Source organism: Elephantulus edwardii, unplaced genomic scaffold (genome assembly GCF_000299155.1).
Source record: "Elephantulus edwardii isolate Elephantulus edwardi_28Jun2011 unplaced genomic scaffold, EleEdw1.0 scaffold00069, whole genome shotgun sequence".
Lineage (NCBI taxonomy): Eukaryota > Metazoa > Chordata > Mammalia > Macroscelidea > Macroscelididae > Elephantulus > Elephantulus edwardii.
In genome coordinates, this window is record NW_006399819.1 from 14,679,405 (window position 1) to 14,698,559 (window position 19,155).

At 37.9% G+C, this 19,155-nt stretch overlaps 1 protein-coding gene across 1 annotated transcript in view; it reads right to left on the minus strand.

Moving 5' to 3' along the window:
* The window catches only part of ACADM (acyl-CoA dehydrogenase, C-4 to C-12 straight chain), a 43,422-nt gene that overhangs the window by 1,253 nt on the left and 23,014 nt on the right, over positions 1-19,155 (minus strand). Inside the window, exons 7-11 of the mRNA XM_006888601.1 lie at positions 16,823-16,953; positions 12,031-12,139; positions 5,816-5,956; positions 4,997-5,092; positions 640-888 (exon numbers count right to left, since the gene is read on the minus strand). Of these exons, the coding sequence (XP_006888663.1) occupies positions 640-888; positions 4,997-5,092; positions 5,816-5,956; positions 12,031-12,139; positions 16,823-16,953 (726 nt within the window). The remainder of the gene's footprint in view (positions 1-639; positions 889-4,996; positions 5,093-5,815; positions 5,957-12,030; positions 12,140-16,822; positions 16,954-19,155) is intronic.

The window sequence follows — 19,155 nt, forward strand, 5'->3', positions numbered from 1 at the left end:
GGCATCCACTTCCATAATAGCTTGCCTCCGGAAACCCTATGAACCTGGAGAGAGGATGAAAGCACCCAAGCGTTGAGGACTCTCCTTCATAGGATCGCTATGAGTCGTATGCAACTCAATGGCACTTAACAACAATAACATTGACATAGAGAGAGAGAGAAGCTGGCCCAGTGGACAGAAAGCGATGCTATCAAACCAAAGGTGGGTGACTTTTAATCCCCAGCCCTCGGGCTATCTTTCATTATTTTTGTTCAGACACTCCTCTAGGTTGTATAGCCCTGGTGTACAAGTTGCCGTACAGTGGTCACTTGTGGTTGCTGTGAACACTGTGACACTGATGTGTCAAATGGTTGGTCACCCAATGCGGACAGAGAGAGGGGTGGAGCTCCCTGATTAAAACAAGCTTGGAAGGAGTGGCATCCACTTCTATAATAGCTTGCCTCCGGAAACCCTATGAACCTGGAGAGAGGATGAGAGAAACCCAACCATGGAGGACTCTCCTTCACAGGGTCGCTATGAATTGCCTGTGACTCCACAGCACTTAACAACAACAACAACAACTGAATATTCTGAAATATAACTAGTTGTTTGTGGTTATTTTTACTCCCAAGAAGAATGAAAACAAGTTTTGAACTTTACCTGATAGATCTTGGCATCCCTCATTAGTTTTTCCACAGGATACTCAGTATTAAATCCATTGCCTCCAAAAATCTGTACAGCATCTGTAGCCAACTGATTTGCAATATCTCCAGCAAATGCCTTTGCAATAGAGGCATAATAGGTATTTCGACGGCCACAATCAACTTCCCATGCTGCTCTCTGGTAACTCAATCGGGCCAGCTCAACTTTCATTGCCATTTCTGCCAGCAGAAACGATACTGCTTGGTGCTACAATTAAAAAGGGGGATACAAAATGACTGAGAGTTAGAATAGACAAGACTGTAAAAAGAGCAATGGAGATATGGTAATTGCCAAGTCTTACTTCTATTAAGTCCACAAAGGGAGACTGTCCCCATCAACAACATCAACACTACAAAACTAACTTCTATAAGGTCACGCGTGGTCTCCCACACTCCTGCATCTACTTTCTACTAATTTCAACACCAAATATTACTGTTTTACCGAGTGAAATCCACTGCAATGGTTACACAAACTTTAAGGAAGTTTGCTATGTATCTGAACTAGACAATCAATAAGGACGACTGAAGGAGAACTAATGCCTTTGAGCTGGGGTATTGGAGAGTACTGAATATCTCATGTGCTGCCACAAAAAAATAAAAAGATAAGTCTTGGAGAAAGTGCAGCCAGAGTGCTCCTTGGAGACAAAGATGACAAAGCTTTATCTCACATACTCTGGGCATGTTGTTAGGAGAAATTATTTCTTGGAAAGGGGCACCAGGCTTGGAAAAGTAGAGGTGGTAAAAGAGAGGAAGACCCTGAACCAGGATGACTGACACAGTGACTGCAGCAATGGGCTCAAATATGTTAGAAATGATGAGGCTGACAGAGGATAGGACAGGGTTCAGATCTGTTACTATGAAATTTGCTATGAGTCATGCTCGACTCAACAAAACAATTCAGGTTAGCAGCAGGATATAATCCTTCAGTCCACACAGCTTCTCAAGTGGGGTTGCAGGGCTTTGGGTCGTAAGCCTCACAGCTTTGCTCAGTGTGACAAAGTTCCCTTAGTCTTGTCAGTTAAGGAGACTTCTCTCAGGCCTCCAGCAAGCTTGGTCTCTGGTTCTGTGAGGCAGCATTCCTAACTCAGCTCTGCCTCAGGTTGGTTGCTGGTTCTCTACTGAGACTGCTGGTCCTCTGTAGATCTTGTTTGGCTGACACACAAATCTCTGGTCCTGAGGGACATGTCACTGATTCTTCATGCTTGGTTAAAATTTCTAATTTCTGCTGCTGAATCTATTCAATTTAAAGGCAAGACTAGCCAACACCCATCATGGCTAGACTGACATACCCTATTTACATGTTCTCATCCAACCCGTCATGTGTCAAAGTCACAGTTCATGGCTAGGAAAGCCATTTTGAACAATCAGCCCTTGATGCCACAAAGGCAAAAAAGAGGAAACAGAAAATTAAATAAAAGATCAGCGAGAGAAAGGAATAAATCTAGAAAAAAGAGAAAGCAAATGAAAGCCAATAGTGCAAAATATAACAAACAAGCAAACAAAAATATAAAAAAGTTATGGAAAATTCAAAACAAAATAGAAAAAGGAGGTGCCACTGAGAAGGGTGGACCAGGTATATTATTGGTGCTGTTATCACACTGCTGTTTTGGGAAACTATGAAATACCATACACCATTAGAACCATCCACAGCAAAGAGGTGTTAGTGGAATCTCCAGATAAAGACAGGCAAGGAAGCAGGCCATCCACTTCTGAAATAATGGAACCTTAAAAGCCTTATAAATAGCAGTGTAATATTTCTTGATATAGGGCCAGAATATGAAGCTATCAGTTTGGAAGCCTGGAAAAGGCAGAGTGAAGTCCACCTTAATGATGTGGATGAAGCAAAGCTTTGAATCAGAGAAGGACTTCATCTGCACTGTGGCTTGACTCAAAATGAAGAGAAATGGCTACAAATATCTAATAAGATAACTGGCACATGGGATCTACTTCATACAAATCTAAAAAAATAATTGGAAGTTATAAAAAATACAGAGTATGGAAATTATCATACAGGATCACTGATAGCACACACAAGCAAAATGCTGCTGAAGATTATCCAGAAATGAGTGGAACAGTACATTGACAGAGAACTACCAGAAATACAAGCTGGGTTTTAAAAAGGCTGTGGCACTAGAGACATTATTGTCAATGTCAAGTGGATCTTGGCAGAAAGTAAAGAGTACCAGAGGGATATCTGTGTTTCATTGACTATGCAAAGGAATTTGACTGTGTGGATCACAATAAATTGTGGTTAACCTTGAGGAGAATGGGAATCCCAGAAAACTTCATTGTGCTTATGCAAAAACTACACTTGGACCAGGAAGCAGTTTTTAGAACAGAGCACGGATACAATGCATGGTTCAAAATCAGGAAAGGAGTGTGCCAGGGATTCATCCTGTCTCCATACCTTTTCAATCTATATGCAGAACAAATCATTTGGGAGGCTGGGCTTTATGAGGAGGAATGTGGCATCAGGATTGGAGGAAAATTAATCAACCTACATTATACAGATGACACATAATTCTGCTTGCTGAAACTGAGGCAAACCCGAAGCACTTGCTGCAGGTCAAGGACTGTAGTCTTCAATATGGATTTAAGTTCAGTATTAAGAAGACAAAGCATTCTCACCATGGGGCCAACTGACACACAAACGGTAGATGGAGAAGAAATTGAGGTTGTTAACAATTACAGCTTACTTGGCTCCACAATCAATACTTTTGGCACCAGCAGTCAGGACAGCAAAAGATGAATTACATTCGGTAAATCTGCTGTCAGGGAACATATCAGCATACTCAGAAGCAACGATGTCAGGCTAGAGACTAAGATTCGCCTGCTTCAGGCCATGGTTTTCACAATTACTTGCTATGCATCAGAGGACTGGACAATGACTAAGGATGACAGGAGAAGAATTGAAGCCTTTGAATTGTGGTGCTGGAGAAGAGTTTTGAACATACCATGGACAACCAAGAAAATAAATAGGTCTGTCTTGGAGAGGGTGAAAGCAAGTTTCTCCTTGGAGGCTAAGATTTTTTCTTTTTTTAATTTTCTAATATTTACAAAATTTGAATACAAATTTGAATAAATTCTTTCAACTTTCCTCACTCCCCTACTCATCAAATTGTACAACCCTACGATTAATTCTCCCTTCTCCTGCACACCCATTATGGTACATTCACACAATGGAATACTATGCAGCATGCCGGAGCAGTAATTTTGTAAATTATTACCTAATTTGGGAGGGACTGGAGGGCATTATGCTGAATGAATTAACTCAGTCACACAAGGATAAATACGGTATAAAACCATTAGAATGAGTATAAGGATCTATGGGGAATAGAGGAATGGTGGTGGACGCAGAGGGATGAGGGTGTATAGGGGGAGGGGAGATTAAGCATGATGTTCTTCTCTAAGGATTGGTTCCTCCTAGGAACATGCCCAAAGTATGTAAAACAGAATTTCAAAATCCATGCCTCCAAGGGGCAACCTGGTTGCACCCTCTCTAGGACAGAACTCTTTATTCTCTTAGCAGTCCATGGTATGTTTAATTCTCTTCTTCAGCACCACAACTCAAAGGCATCCACTCTTCTTCTGTCACCCTCAGTCACTGTCTATCTCTCTGGGTTTTAGTACTTAGCAATGTTAATTCAACAACATGCCTTTTTTTCCTATCAGAATTTCTGAACTCTGTACTGTAACCTTAGGGAGCCTTGGTGCCTTAGTGGTAAGGAGCTGCACTATCAACCTAAATACATACAGTTTGAATACACTAACTGCTCCACAGGAGAAAAATGGACAATCTCCTACAGTGTGATTAACTGCCTCTGAAAACCCACTGCAGGGTCAGCTATGAGTTGGTTCTGACTTGATGGTACCTAACAACAACAAAGGGACTTCTGGTGGGACTGCCTACATTGCGTTGTTCTGATAAATCAAAGCTGGAGCTCCTCTGGCTATACGTCAGACAAGCAGCTCCTTGACAGAAAGACAAGCACTCTCTTCCTGTTAGAATTTATAGACTTAGATGGAGGGTTGTGATGAGCTGGAATGAGTTGACAACAGTAAATGTGAGTTTCTGAGTTATTATAACCTGGTGGCCTAGGCAGCATGGAATTGTGCTGCCAACCCTAAGGTGGTCTGTTTGAATCTGCCAGTTGTTCTGAAAGAGAATGAAAGGCAACCTCCAGCCTCTGAAAATCAGATGGAGAGTCACTATGAGTTTGAAACTTTTGTTATGGGACCACGGTGACAAATACATGTATTTAGATGAAAGAAAGCATCTTTACATTTTAATAGAGCAAGCACAGCATTTAAATTACCTCAACAAGCTGTTTTCCAAAAGTTTTCCTCTCCAGGGCATACTTCGTAGCTTCATCCAAAGCTCTTTGTGCTAGCCCAACAGCACCAGCTGCTACCTATAATTTAACATTTCATAAAGCAAAAGTTCATGTTATCTTTGAAAAACAAAGCATGTGCCAACAAAAATAAATTGGCCAATAGTTTAACACAGGAAGAGAAGGGGTATGCGAATTAAAAGTTAATGGGAAGTACTTATGTACTTGCTTTTAAGTACTGTATAGCCAGCCTCAACTGTATACAGGCTCAAATTGTGTCTAGGATCTTTTGTGCAAAGGCTCAAATTACATATATACTAGAGAAATCATTCCATCTATGTTAACTAGGGCAAATTTACCAGAACAGTTTTGATGAGTATGGGAATATGAAGTTAGTATATAGAAACAGGAATGATACGCAAATGTGGACTGTCTTTCAGAAAATACAGTAGCAATTATATTTACGTTTGTACTTATTAAAATTATTTCTATAACATGGGCAGGACAGAGAGTTTGAGGGCACAAAAAGATAAAGAAAGGTAACATTTCTCACCATTAATAAAGGCAGCATTTAAAAAGAAACAAAATCTCAACACAGAAAGAATATAACATTAACATAATTATTTTTTTTCTCTTTTTGTGTACTGTCAAGTCAGATCCAACTGGCACAGGAGGACATTGTCCCTCCTTTTCCAGAAGGGCATCTGGCGCATTCCAACCATTCACCTTTGGAATTGCAGGAAACATTTAACTTCTTAATGTAATAAATGGATTTTATAAGGATTATCAACTGATTTTACTTACTGGAGGCCTAGTTTTATCAAAAGCTCCCATTGCAATTTTGAAGCCAGCTCCCTCACCAATCAAAACATTTTCTTTAGGCACTTTAACGTCTTCAAATACAATTCCTCTTGTATCTGAACATCTCTGGCCCATATTTAATTCCTAATAAGAAAATGAAAAAACATTAAGGAATATATTAGGAGCTAGCATCCATTTTTGTCTTAAACACTTTTAAAAATAATAGGAGTTGACCAACTATAATGTGCAATATACCAGGTTTTTCAAATAAAACTTTATTGAAACAGAACAACATCGATTTGCTTAAACTGTGGTTATGACTGCAATTTTGCTAATGCCACACTGAGTAACTATGACAGAGACCCTATGTCCCACAAAGCCTAAAATAATGACAATCTAAACTTACAAAGTTCTTGATTGAAAACAGTATTTCACAAACTTTGAAATCAATATTAGCTTAAAGGTAGACATATATGTATAATTTATAAAGATAATTTGTTTAATTATTCAAAAAGAAATATTTTAAGTGTAGATTTTCACTTTTAAGTGAGTTTTAGGAACAATATTTAGTAAAATACATGCTAATCTAGGATTTTTAATCATAGTTTAGTTATTGTTGTGTGCCACGAGTTGGAATGAACCCATAGCTGACTCTCCAGTGGGTTTTCAGAGGCAGTTAATTGCATGGGAGAAGACTGCCCTTGCTTCTCCGAGGAGCAGCAGGTGGATTCTAACCGCGTGCTGTACTCATTGCAGGGCAGCTTCTTACCACTAGGCTACGGGAGCTCCCTGTTTCGTTATTAGAGTTAGCAACTAACTGAATAAAATACTATTTTTGCTTTTCCTCAACTTATTTTTAAAATGAGGTTTTAAAAGCAAGATAATTTGCCCACCTTTCTCCTGTGGTGGAGCTGGTGGATTTGAACCACTTGTCTCTGGATTAGCAGCACAACTCCTTATTCATGAGGCCATTGGAGCGTCATTAAATTAGGTTTGTTTCAATGCAGTATACATTATTTATCCCATTTTCTTAAGTTCTCCCCAACCCCGATGACTTTATATCTCATTATAGAGTAAAAATTATCATAATTAAATCAGTAAGCAGCATCATAATGACGAAAAAACGAAGTTGTCAAGGGATTTATAATCAACGCCCATGGAAGCAGCAGACTAGAAATCATATGGGCAAAGCTTCTGCAAAGGACTTCTCGGCGGTGGTAAAGAGCAAGGATGTCACTTTTCAGAAGATGTACAAGATTCAAGCCAAAGAATTTAAAAATTGATTCATATATGCATCCAAAAATGGATGTCAGAAGAGACTCTGAAACTTGCACTCCAACTTAATGTTCAAACAAAGAGTACGGTGAAGTAAGAGAGATTAGCAGAAGATTACAAAGGTTCACTTGAGAAGACAAAGCAAAGTATTATAATGAAATGTACAAAGAGCTGGAGTTAGAAAACCAAAAGGGAAGAGTATACTCAGAAATTCTGAAGCTGAATTAGAATTCAAACCTCAAGTTACAATATGGGAAGATTCTATGGTCAAAATCTTGAATGAAGTAAGCAGCAGCAAAGAAGATGGAAGAAATATACAGATTCATTATGCCAAAAGGAACTAGTTGACACGGAAACATTTCAAGAAGTAGCAAATGATTAAGAATCAATAGTTCTTGGGGTGGCAGTTCTCCCAGCTGTCAGCCCTCTGCTTTCACGCTTTCTGGCGCAATCCCCATTCTTGTGTGTTGCCCTCTCTGTCTTTCCCTTCGGTTGACCTTTTGGCGCCTGGAGCAGAGACCTGAAGAGGCAGTAGTTTCTTTCTCTCTCTTGCAGACACCAGGAAACTGAAAAGGAACTTGTTCAGGGCTGTGACAGTTCCATGTTAACATAATGCATCTCCAAGGATATGAACCTGTATCCCTAAGCACAATTGATAACAGTGCATCTAAATTCCAAAATCAAACACCACAATAGTCTACATGTTTCCTATTGTGAAAGGGGCCCTTTAGAGTATCAGGGCCAGAACCAAGGTCAAAAGGGAGAACAAAGGATTCAAGGAATCTCAAGGAATATCAACATGTCAACAAAGAGTAAACAGCCTCAACTACCATGGAGTGCCTCTCCATTCACTCCCTACAAGACCACCCACCTGGCTAAACCACAATGGATTGTCCCTCCCTAAAGTCCCTTACTATAAAACCTGCCCTAATCCACTTTAGGGCTCTGTATTTCCCTGGTCTGTTCCTCTGCCTGTTTCTCTCTCTGCAGACCAATGAATCCTGCCCAGGGGACCCTTTAATAAAGCTTCTTTAGCTTCCTATCTTTTTCTGGTCCCTTCCTTGAGTCCTTGACCTTACGTCCAGTGCAAAGTCCTAACATAGAGTAGTGAGAGACCCTGGGACTTACAACGCCCTTTTTCCAGCAGGAAGTAGCTAAGAGAATGCAGCAACCCCCTCTCTTAATGAATCAGGGTGAAATCTCTCTCAGGGGGGAGTGAAAGGGAATGGCAAAAAAGACATGATGACAAAGGAGATCAATCAGAAATGGTTTGACAAAGGACTGTAGCAGTGGCTATAAGACAACAAAAACAGACTCTCAAAGAATATCCAATCTGAATCCTTCTGATCATATAGTGAATTTTGGAAGTATTTTATTATGCTTAATTGGTTATATTTGCTTGATTATAAATAAAGGATGAAGAGAACAAAAAGCCAGCAAGAACGAATTCTGAAGAAAAGAAATCATACCTTGATGGCCACAAAATTATGCTTTAAACAAAAGGGGGAAATGTGGGAAGCCAAATATCAAATTTAATAATAATAAACCAAATGCTATATCAGGATAGGAGGGAGGCTGATAAAATTTGTAATTCACCCTGTAGCATTAAGGCAATCCTTAAGAGTCTACATAATTCTGAGTTTGTATTTACTGAATCCCTCCCTCCAGAGGCAAGTATAAGGCAAACAATAGAGAAGAATTTGGCTTTATTTACAAAAGACTTTCCTATGATTCTTTGGTTTTGTTTACTACTTCCTTGTGATTTTCCTTCATTTACCTTCCTGATGATTCTCAATAAAAATTCAGATAGGGGAGCATAGGGGCTGCAGTTCTCCCAGCTGTTACCCTTCCCCACCCTTCTCCCCCCCACCTTCATGCTTTCTGGCCTGACCCCCCCCAAAAGGAATCAATAGTTCTTGATTGAAGAAGTACAAGCTGCACTAAAGGTATTATAAAAAAATTAAAATAAACAGATAAATAAATAGCCAGGAATTGACCTGTTTCAACAAAGATACAGCCTCGATGTCCTCACTGTTGTTGTTGATTGCCTTCAATTTGAGCACAACTCATAGCAACTCTATGAACAAAAGGCCTGAAAGCCCATCAACAACAATCAATAATTATCAAAATTCAGTTTCTGAAGGCATGCTATTTAGGAAGTGGATGTAACTCCTGCTTCCAAACCTTTCAATATGTTATTGTTGTTATGTGCCATTGAGTCACCTAGGATGTATCCTATGAGTGAGTTACCCTGTGTACAGCTGCTCTGAACCTTTCCCTGTCCTGAGCCAGTCTCACTAATTCCAAACACCAACCCTCATTACCCCAGTTACTCTATCAATTCCTCTCATCCAGGGTCTTCCCCTGCTGCACTGTCTGTCCACACTTCTGAGTATGATGTTGTTCTCCAAGGACCAATCTTTCCTGGCCATGTGCCCAAAGTAAGTGAGGCAGAGCTTCAAAATCCTAGCCTCCAAGGAGAAACTTGGTTTCACCCTCTCCAAGACAGACTGATTTGTTTTCTTGGCAGTCCATGGTATGTTCAAGACTCTTCTCCAGTACTACAACTCGAAGCCATCTATTCTTCTTCTGGCATTCTTAATCACTGTCCAACTCTCTTAAGTACAACAAGTAATTAAGAAGACGATGGCCTGGATTAGGTGCACCTTTGTATCTAGACTGACATCATTGCTCTTCAGTGCTCTGGTTGTTAATGAGTCCTCCTCCAATCTTGATGGCACCTCCTCCTCATAAAGTCCTAGTCACTGTAAAAATTTTGTAAGACAGTTACCTGGAGAATAGACTGAAAGTCATATTTGTTCCCATTCCAAAAAAGTGTGTTGCAAGAGAATGTGGAAAATACTGAGCAGTATTAAGTAACATCACAAGCAAGTAAAATCTTGTTCACGATTAGCTTTACATGGTTTAAAATTGGGGTTGTCCTTTCTTCACATCTATTAAATCTAAAAGTTGAGCAAATAATATGAGAAACTGGATTACAGAAGAATATGGCATCAGGCATGGAGGAAGACTCATTTAACAACCTTCATTTTGCAGATTATACAACCTTGCTTGCAAAAACTAAAAAGGACTTGAAGCATTAGCTGCAGAAAACCAGACTTCAGTCTTCAAGAGAGATTACAACTCAACATCAGGGAAACAAAAAATCCTCAGCACTGGAACAATAGTCAGCATTGTAATAGATGGAGAATAGATTGAAGGTATCAAGAATTTTCTTTTACTTAGATCTAAAACTGACACCCATTGTGACAGCAGTCAAAAGAAAAAAAATGTTGCACTGGGAAAAATCTTCTGTCAAGAACCTGCTATTTAAGGAGTGGATGAGCAATCCTTCTTTCTGGTCTGTCTTAATCTTGGAGCTCCACTAAAACTTGTCCACTATGGGTGACCCCTCTGGCCTTTAGTTGCACAGCTTTCAGCATGACAGCAATCCACAAGTATAGCAAATATTATGCAGATAACACAACATAGCTTCCTTAAAGTGTGGAGGATTTGAAGCACTTGCTGCAGAAGGTCAACCACGTCAATCTTCAAAATGGATTGCGTCTCAACGTCAAGGAAACAAAATCCCTTGCCGCTGGACTGATAGGCAACATCAGGATGGACAGAGAAAGGATTGCAACTGTCAACAACTTCATTTTACTTGGATCTATACTCAACACACTTCATATCAGCAGTAGTGAAATCAGGAGACATGATGAAATGGTAAAGTCTTTACTTCACTTGGATCTCAGTTTCAATATACAGGAAAGAGAATGAAGGAGATGATACCTAGGGTCTCAGCCACCTTTACAATCTATAACTTAAAGGGTACTTTATAGGGAACTCAGGTGGTCTGGTGGTAAGAAACTACACTGCTCGAATCCACCAGCTGCTCTGCAGGAGACAAATAAATGGGCAATCTACTCCTGTGTGATTTACTGCCTCTGAACACTCACTGGATGGTCAGCTAAAGGTCGGTTCCAACTCGACAGCACAATGACAACAAAGGAAATGTTACTCTTTAAAATACTATTGTAACATGCTTCCATTCTAAAAAGGATTGGCTATAAGACTTCTGGTGGCCTAGTGGTAAAGTAACTGCTCTATAATTGGTTCAAATTCACCAACTGCTCCAAGGAAGAAAGATACGCACAATTCTCCTGTGCAATTTCCAGTCTCTGAAAACCTATAAGTTGATTCCAACTCCATGGTAATGACTGACTGGATACAAAAGAGATATCTGACAAGTGTGTAAATACACATGAGTAATTTAGAAGTTTGCTTAACTTGCTAATTCAAATTAGTTTTTCTATTTCGTTCAGGCTACACTGTTATTTAACATCTGATTAAATTTATACTCATGTAATCTTTGCTGTAGGGCAACTCTGACATATGACAACCTTACGTATAACAAAATAAAGTCTTTTTCTAGGAATTGGTCTTTCCATGTGATCAAAGGAAGTGAGAGTCTTATCCCCTCACTTCTAAGGAACATTCTGGTTGTATTCTTTTTTCAAATACTGTTCCTCTGAAAGTCCATTTCTCTACCTCTCATTGTTGCAGATTTGGAACTGACTCACAGTTGACCCTCCACTCATCTCTCTAAGTATGTGACATTGAATAAAGTATTCAAGGGGTTTTTAAGGGTGTAAATCACATAGGAAGATATTAGCCATCTCTCTCATAGAGTTGCTAGTGGATTCAAATCACTAGAGATCATCCCTTTTGGGTCAGCAGCACTACTCCCTACCCCACAGAGCTCCCTCTGGCAGTCCACAGTAAGTATATTCAATATTCATCACCAACACAATTTGAATGCATATATATATATAGTAACTGAAAAGTTCTAACAGTAACATTTACAACATTTACATAATAATGGTCTTCAACTAGTAATGGTAAATTTGAAAACTACTGTTCATTATTTTCACACAGCTTACCTTTCTTCCAATGTGGATTCCAGGAGTATCAGCTTCTATAATAAATCCAGTAAAGGCTTTACTAGCAGGAGCCTTAGGATCCGGATTTGTACGAGCCAACAAAAAATACCTAAATGCACACATATTAAGTGATAACAATGTCAGTAGATAATATATGTTGCTTGCTCTCCCAGTTAATAAATAAATAATCCCAATTTGTATTGTACCATTTTAAAGATGAGAAAATGAAGACTCAGAGAAGCTTAAGAACTTGCCCAGGTTATACACAGAGAGTATGGCAGAACTAGAAGTCCAATCTAGACTTACCTTTTAACACCTATAGTATTCAACTTTTTTTGTAGTATGAGCTAGAAATTAAAATCCTTTGTATAAATGTAATGTAGTAATTCAAAGTATGTGCATGTTAGAACTGGTATGTTTTTCTCCAAACTAATTTTATTCAAGGAACAAGCTATTTGGCAAAGGAGAATTTACAGAAAGCAAGTTAAGCAAACTTCTAAATTACTCATGTATATTTATAAATTTGTTAAGTAAAAGCCATCAGATATTTCTGTTGTATCCTGAATAGAACTGACAGCAAAAAGGACAGTGGCCAAGCTTTTCTCTCATGAAAGATTCTGAAATGAAAATTAGGAGAAAAAAATGATAAAATATTTTTCTAATTCTAGCCCAAGCTCTACGTATCCTCGTATAAGAGATAAAAAAAAAGGCATATTCTTCTTTAAAGAAACAGTAATTTATTTTCTATGCTTAAAACAATAAATTTTCCTTTACTTGATAGTTTTATTTAACAATAGGAAAAAATTCTTTTCTCAGTTTTATATATTACTTAGGAAGTTCTAGTTAACCAGTTTTTAAAATTATGAAAGTTTCTAAATTTGCAACTAATATTGTTAAAATTTTATTTTTTAATTATGCACTGACATTATGCTGAAAAATAATATACTATTAACACTCTATAATACTGGACATTTAGGATACTTGTAAATGACTAATAGATATTGCAACTGGGTTAATATAAAAATGTAATTGAGGTGACTCATTTCTAAATATGGTCTTTTATTTCCAATAATACTGCATAGATTATGAACATACACAAAAATATATAATCAGAATTTTACAAGCGACAGAGTTTAGTTTATTATTTTAATCACTGAAAATGTGTTTTTTTCTAGGAAATTTCTACAACTTTTGGTTAACAATGGAATATACTACGAACTACATTAAAAGAATGCCATTACTTTTAATAATGGGTAAATACATTCTTTCCATGATGATTTAACATTGTTGTTGGTATGTCTGTCCCTTTGTCAAGAAAATCTGTCATTTTCTAGTTTTTACATTAATTCTAAACAGGATTTTTGAAGGAAGACTACAAACTCATTCTTCTGCTGTGTGACAAGATTTTAAAAAGTTCAAGATTCATCTATATCAAAAAATCTTAATACTTTATTTCTACAAAAACATGTTTTCTTAACATTTTACTCTTACAAATCATGTTTTCTAATGCAGAATACTGCTTGCTTCTGTATTTATTTCAGTTCAAAGCATGTCTACAAATATATTGCCAAAACAATCACCAGCTTTCTCTCTTGCTTGATGCTACATTTTTATTATTTCAACTCTGAATGATATTAGCTTCAAAACTGATACATTATTGACTACTAGGAAATTTTCTTCATCTCTCTTCTTTTTTCATTTTTTTAAAAATTAATTTTAATGAAAGTTTAGAGACTTAGAGTTTCCAGTCATTCATTGTTGCACTTTTCTCCCTGCCCCCACCCCCTCCATTCACTCTTCTTGAAAAGTAAAAGAAAAACTCTCATTGTTATGCAATCCCTCCCCTCACGTCCACTCCAATATAGAGTCTTCATTCTGGACTCCTGTCATGAAAATTTTCTTCATCTATTTTCTACAAATAATATTGCTGTTGTTGTTACGTACCATGAAGTTTCCTGTGACTCATAGTGGCCCTATGTACAACAGCTCTGAAGCCTGCTCTATCCTGAGCAAATCTTATTATCTCTGACATATCTACCCCCATTATGCCAGCCCCGGAATCAATCCATCTCATAAAAGGTCTTCCTCTCCTGCACAGTCTCTTCACCCTCCCACGCGTAACGTCCCTTTCCAAGGACTGGTTCCTCCTTGCAACTTGCCCAAGTTTCAGAATCCCTGCCTCCAAGGAGCACCCTGGTTTAGCCCTCTCCAGGTCGAACCTGTTTGTTCTATTAGCAGCCCATGGTATATTCAATACTCTTCTCCAGCACCGCAGCTCAAAGGCATCCATTCTATCATCCCTAATCATTGTCCAGCTTTCTGATGCAAAGCAAGTAATTGTGAAGCCTATGGCCTAGATCAGCTGTATATTAATATTAGTCTCTAGAACAAATAGTATTACCCAAACCCCAAAACTCAAATCTGCTGCTTTTAAATAAATACTGACTCATGGTTACTCCATGTGTTAACAAACAGAACAGCTCCATAAAGGTTTCTTTTTTTTTTTCCCTTTCCATAAAGGTTTCTTGACAGCAATCTTTATGGAACCAGATTACCAGGTCTTTTTGGTATGGTGTTACTTGGTACATTTGAACTAACTTGAGTATAACTCATAGCAACCCTATGAACATCAGATCTGAATCCCATGTTGTCATTATGTGCCATCAAGTCACTTGTGACTCACAGTGACCCCTACTGTAAAAGAGCTCTGAACCCTGCCCTATCCTGAGCCAATCTCTTGGTCTCTAACAGACCTATTCCCATTTCTCCAGTCACTGAGTCTATCCATCTCATGTGGGGTCTTCCTCTGCTGTGCTGTCCCTTTACTTTTCAGGCATGATGTTCTCCAAGGACTGCTCCCTCCTGGCCATGTGCCCAAAGTATAGGAGATGGATCTTCAAAATCCTTGCTTCTATGGAGCAGCTTGATTTCTTCTCTCCAGGACAACACTCTTTTCCAGCACCACAATTCAAAGGCACTGATTCATTTTCTGTCATCTTTAGTCACTGTCCAGGTCTACTGTATATAGCAAGTAATTGTGAAGACCATGGCTTGGATCAGGTGCACCTTAGTCTCTAGACTGACATCTTTGCTTTTCAGCACTCAGAAGAGGTCCCTGACAGCAGTCTTTCATAATCCAATTTACTTGTCTTTTGATTTCCTGACTGCTAATGCCAAGAGTGTTGGTGGTGGAATCAAGAAAGCTGAGATTATTAACAACCTCAATCTCTTCTGCATCATGACTCTGACAATTAGCCCAGTGGTCAGAATCTGTTTATTTATGTTGAACTTCAATCCACATTGAAGACCACAATCCTTCTGCAGCAAATGCTTCAGGTCCTCCTCAGTTTTTGCAAGCAAGGTTGTGTCATCTGTATAACTCAAGTTGTTGCTGAGTCTCCTTCTAATCCTAATGCCACATTCCTCCTCATAAAGTCAAGTCTCCCAAATGATCCCCACGTTAGATGAATGTAAACTGTTTGTGCCTACCCAAAGACGTTTAAATACACCTTTTGGTATTTTATAAAAGTATGAAAATATGAATATTTTATAATATAAAAATTTTAAATTTAAAAATTATTATATAAGTAAGAAAATGCAGTAACTAGACAATGATTTATTATTTGCTGAAGTTCATAACTATTATTAGACCTTTTATTTTAAAGCAAATTTTTATTTTCTTTAGACTATAAAATAAGGTTTAAGACTGCTTCTAATTTAATGCTTAGAATAACAAATCTGTGGTATACTAATGTTGTCCATTTTCCCTCAGTGGCTTAGCAGGATTTAAAAAAAGATGTTGGACAACTTAAGTGCCCATCAACAAATGAATGGATAGAGAAGCTGTAGAATATTCACACAATGGAATACTATGCTGCACTGAAAAACAAGGAACTCGTGTAATATTATTCAAAATGGGTGACCCTGGAGGACATTATGCCGAATGAAGTATCTCAGTCACAAAAGGACAAATACTGATTGCATGGTGCCACTGTTAGAAAACAGGACTAACATCGGGGATGGGGGGGAGACTGAGAAAGATGTATACTGCATTGCAACAGATAAGGGAGAAAACTGTTTAAAAGGGGTATGTGATTAGGTATTTTTGTCATGACAGGAGTCTAGAGCGAAGGCTACATGGTGGAGTGGACCTGGGGGAGGGTTTCTAAAATAATGAAAGAATTTTTCTTTTACTTTTCCAAGAAGGTAGTGTACTGGGGCGGGGGGGTGGCAGGGGAGAAAAGTGCAATGGAAATCCAAAGTCTCTGTAAATTGTTACTGAAATTAATAATAAATTAAAAAAAAAAAGATGTTGGAATAGTGACTAGGTAATGGAGGAGCTATTAGGCCAAGCAGATGGACCTTTAGTCTTAACTATGAGATTTAATCAGAACAGGAGTTATTAGTTCAGGAACTTCAGAATAATCACATAACCATTTACTCTTAGAGACTTCCCAGGAAACCTGGTGAGATGGTAGATTAAGCACTGGCTGTGAATCAAAAGGCTGACAGTTCAAAATAACCAGCCATTTCAGGGAGGAAAGATGTGGCAGTCCACTTCCATAAAAATTCATAGCACCAAGAAACTCTGTAGGACAATTCTTGTGTGTTCGACAGGGCTGTTAACATTGGAACTGACTTAATGGCACTGGGTTTTGATTATAGAGTTTTCAGTTCCAAAAATAGAGGTATCATAATTGCGATAGTTTAAAAAGAAAGGAAAGACTAGAGAGGACATCTGGATTATAAAGTAATTAAGAAACAATATACAGATATTTTGTAACTCACATACCAATTAGCTTTTCCTCCATTAGTTATCCACATCTTCTGACCATTAATAATATATTCATTTCCCTTCTTTTCTGCTTTGGTCTTTATACCAGCTACATCAGAGCCAGCTCCAGGTTCTGTTACACAGTAAGCCTTGAAAGTATGGAAACAAGATAAAATCATAAATGCTAATTCTTCTAGTTTGAAACAAGTGATTTTGTGTTTTATATGAGCATTTTAAATGATCTAAATAGAAAATATGTATCTAGTGTGAAAGGCATACATACACAAGGGACTTAAGAAACTAGCTTAAGATACTAAGAAAATCTTATCAGAAGAAAATGATGCTTTAATCTAGTCTCAAAAAGGAAAGGAGCAATCATTCAATCTTGAAGAGAGTTTTCTAATGCTCAGGAGTGTCCAAAATGGACCTGCTTCAGAAAGTCGTAATGCCAGGCACCTGAAATATAAAAACGTAATTTATAGGAACTTTTGAGAGGGATGTTTTAGAAAAGCTTCAGATGTCAAAAGGGTTACCTGAAACTAGATTACTATCCTTAATAAGACTCAATAATAGATCTATTACAGAATAAAGTATTCAACAAATGAGATCTGCGGGAAGGAAAATTCTTTTGGAATTTTGTTTTAACCATGGCGACATGCCAAAAGACAGATGCTCAGGTTCAGGGGCCAATGTGAAAAAAGCATGAGGGAAGCTTAGACATCACTTAATTCTGGTTCACACAGACTGTGGAGAAGAGGTGAGCTGTGAGCCAAAGTGGGAACTTTCCTAGAGAGCTCCTGTAGTACTCAGAACAAAGGTAACATCCTGACACACTTGTGCAAGAATCATTAACCTTATCACACTATGTATCTGTGCTCAGGTAACATAATATTAATTGAGCAGAACCATACTGTGCTTGCTCAAACATGGTGGTGATTTAGCAAAAAAACTGCCTGTCCTATATATAAAGTACATTACAGTACTTAAATCTGCCTGTCTGGTATACATAGCACACTACAGTATCATACAATCATATTTGGAAATTTATCTCCATCTGTGATCTCCCACAAGCTGTTAGAAATTACCCTGTTTTATAATAAGGTAATAGTTTTAGAGGTTATGAAGTGTAAGGATATGTATGTCTGTGGTATTTGGACTTTGGGGAGAATGAGAGAGAGAGAGAGAGATAAATGCACACTAGATAAATGTGACCTGCAAGCCAAACATCAGTGGTTTGAATTCACCAACTGCTCTGTGAAAGGTTGATGAAGTCTCTTCTGTAAAGTTTTGTAGGCCAACAAACTCGAGAGGGCAGTCTCGAGTCTCTGACTTTGTTTTAAAGGATTGCTATGAGCTAAATCTTTAAGGAAGCAGATTGCCAGGAAATTCTTCTTTGGAACTTTTGGGCAAGTATGAACCATCAAACCTTAGGTTAGCAGATGAGTGCAGTTACTTGTACTATCAGAGACCTAGTATTTGTGTTGCAGGACAAGTCGTAAGCAGTAATGAGAATGCTAAACTCTGTTTGTGGGAAAATATTACCAATTACCTAGGAAATATGGACAAATACCATTATTAAGCAGTATGCTTGAAATTTAGGTATTTGAAATTAATAAAAAAATATTTTAAAATATTACTTTCTAATCTCTCCTCCTCTTCTAACAGAGAATGATGGAACTCCTAAAACTACAGCCCTTAGTCACCCTTTGAATCTGGAACAAAACTCACCCTAATGCCTCAACTTGCATCCAAACCACAGAAGCAGGTAAGAGAGTGTCTTCCTGTTATATCAGGGAGACATTCTTTAGAATAATCAACTACACTAGATCAAAAGAACAGCTATTTGTCGAAGAATAAAGCTAAGAAGACAGGAAGAGGAAAAATACAAGAATTAACAGGAATAAGAATAATGGGTAGGAAGTGGGAACAATGAGGTTATATTATGAGCATTGCATTCAATATCATAAAATAACATGTATATGAACAGGAAAAACTAATTATCTTTGTAAACTTTGACTCAAACCGCCATAAAAGTTAAAAAATGATCTTTGTACTCTCTTTCAATTAGCTCAAACTAGTAACTTAATCTATTTCAGTAACATAATCAAACCTCACATACACCCAAGTATCTGGAAATAATAAACAAGTAGGTAAAAACACTGAGGAGTACAACCTCAGAGTATATATATTTATGTATCTGTTTTAAAAACTCAATTAGAAAGTTTGCTGACTAGTCTCAGAGAAACTATTAAAATCTGTAACTTCTCTCTCCTAGTTACCAACCATTCAAGAAAAAAGTTGCTCTATCTTCAGTTACATATTAAACATTTCTCTCTTACTAGTTCAAACAG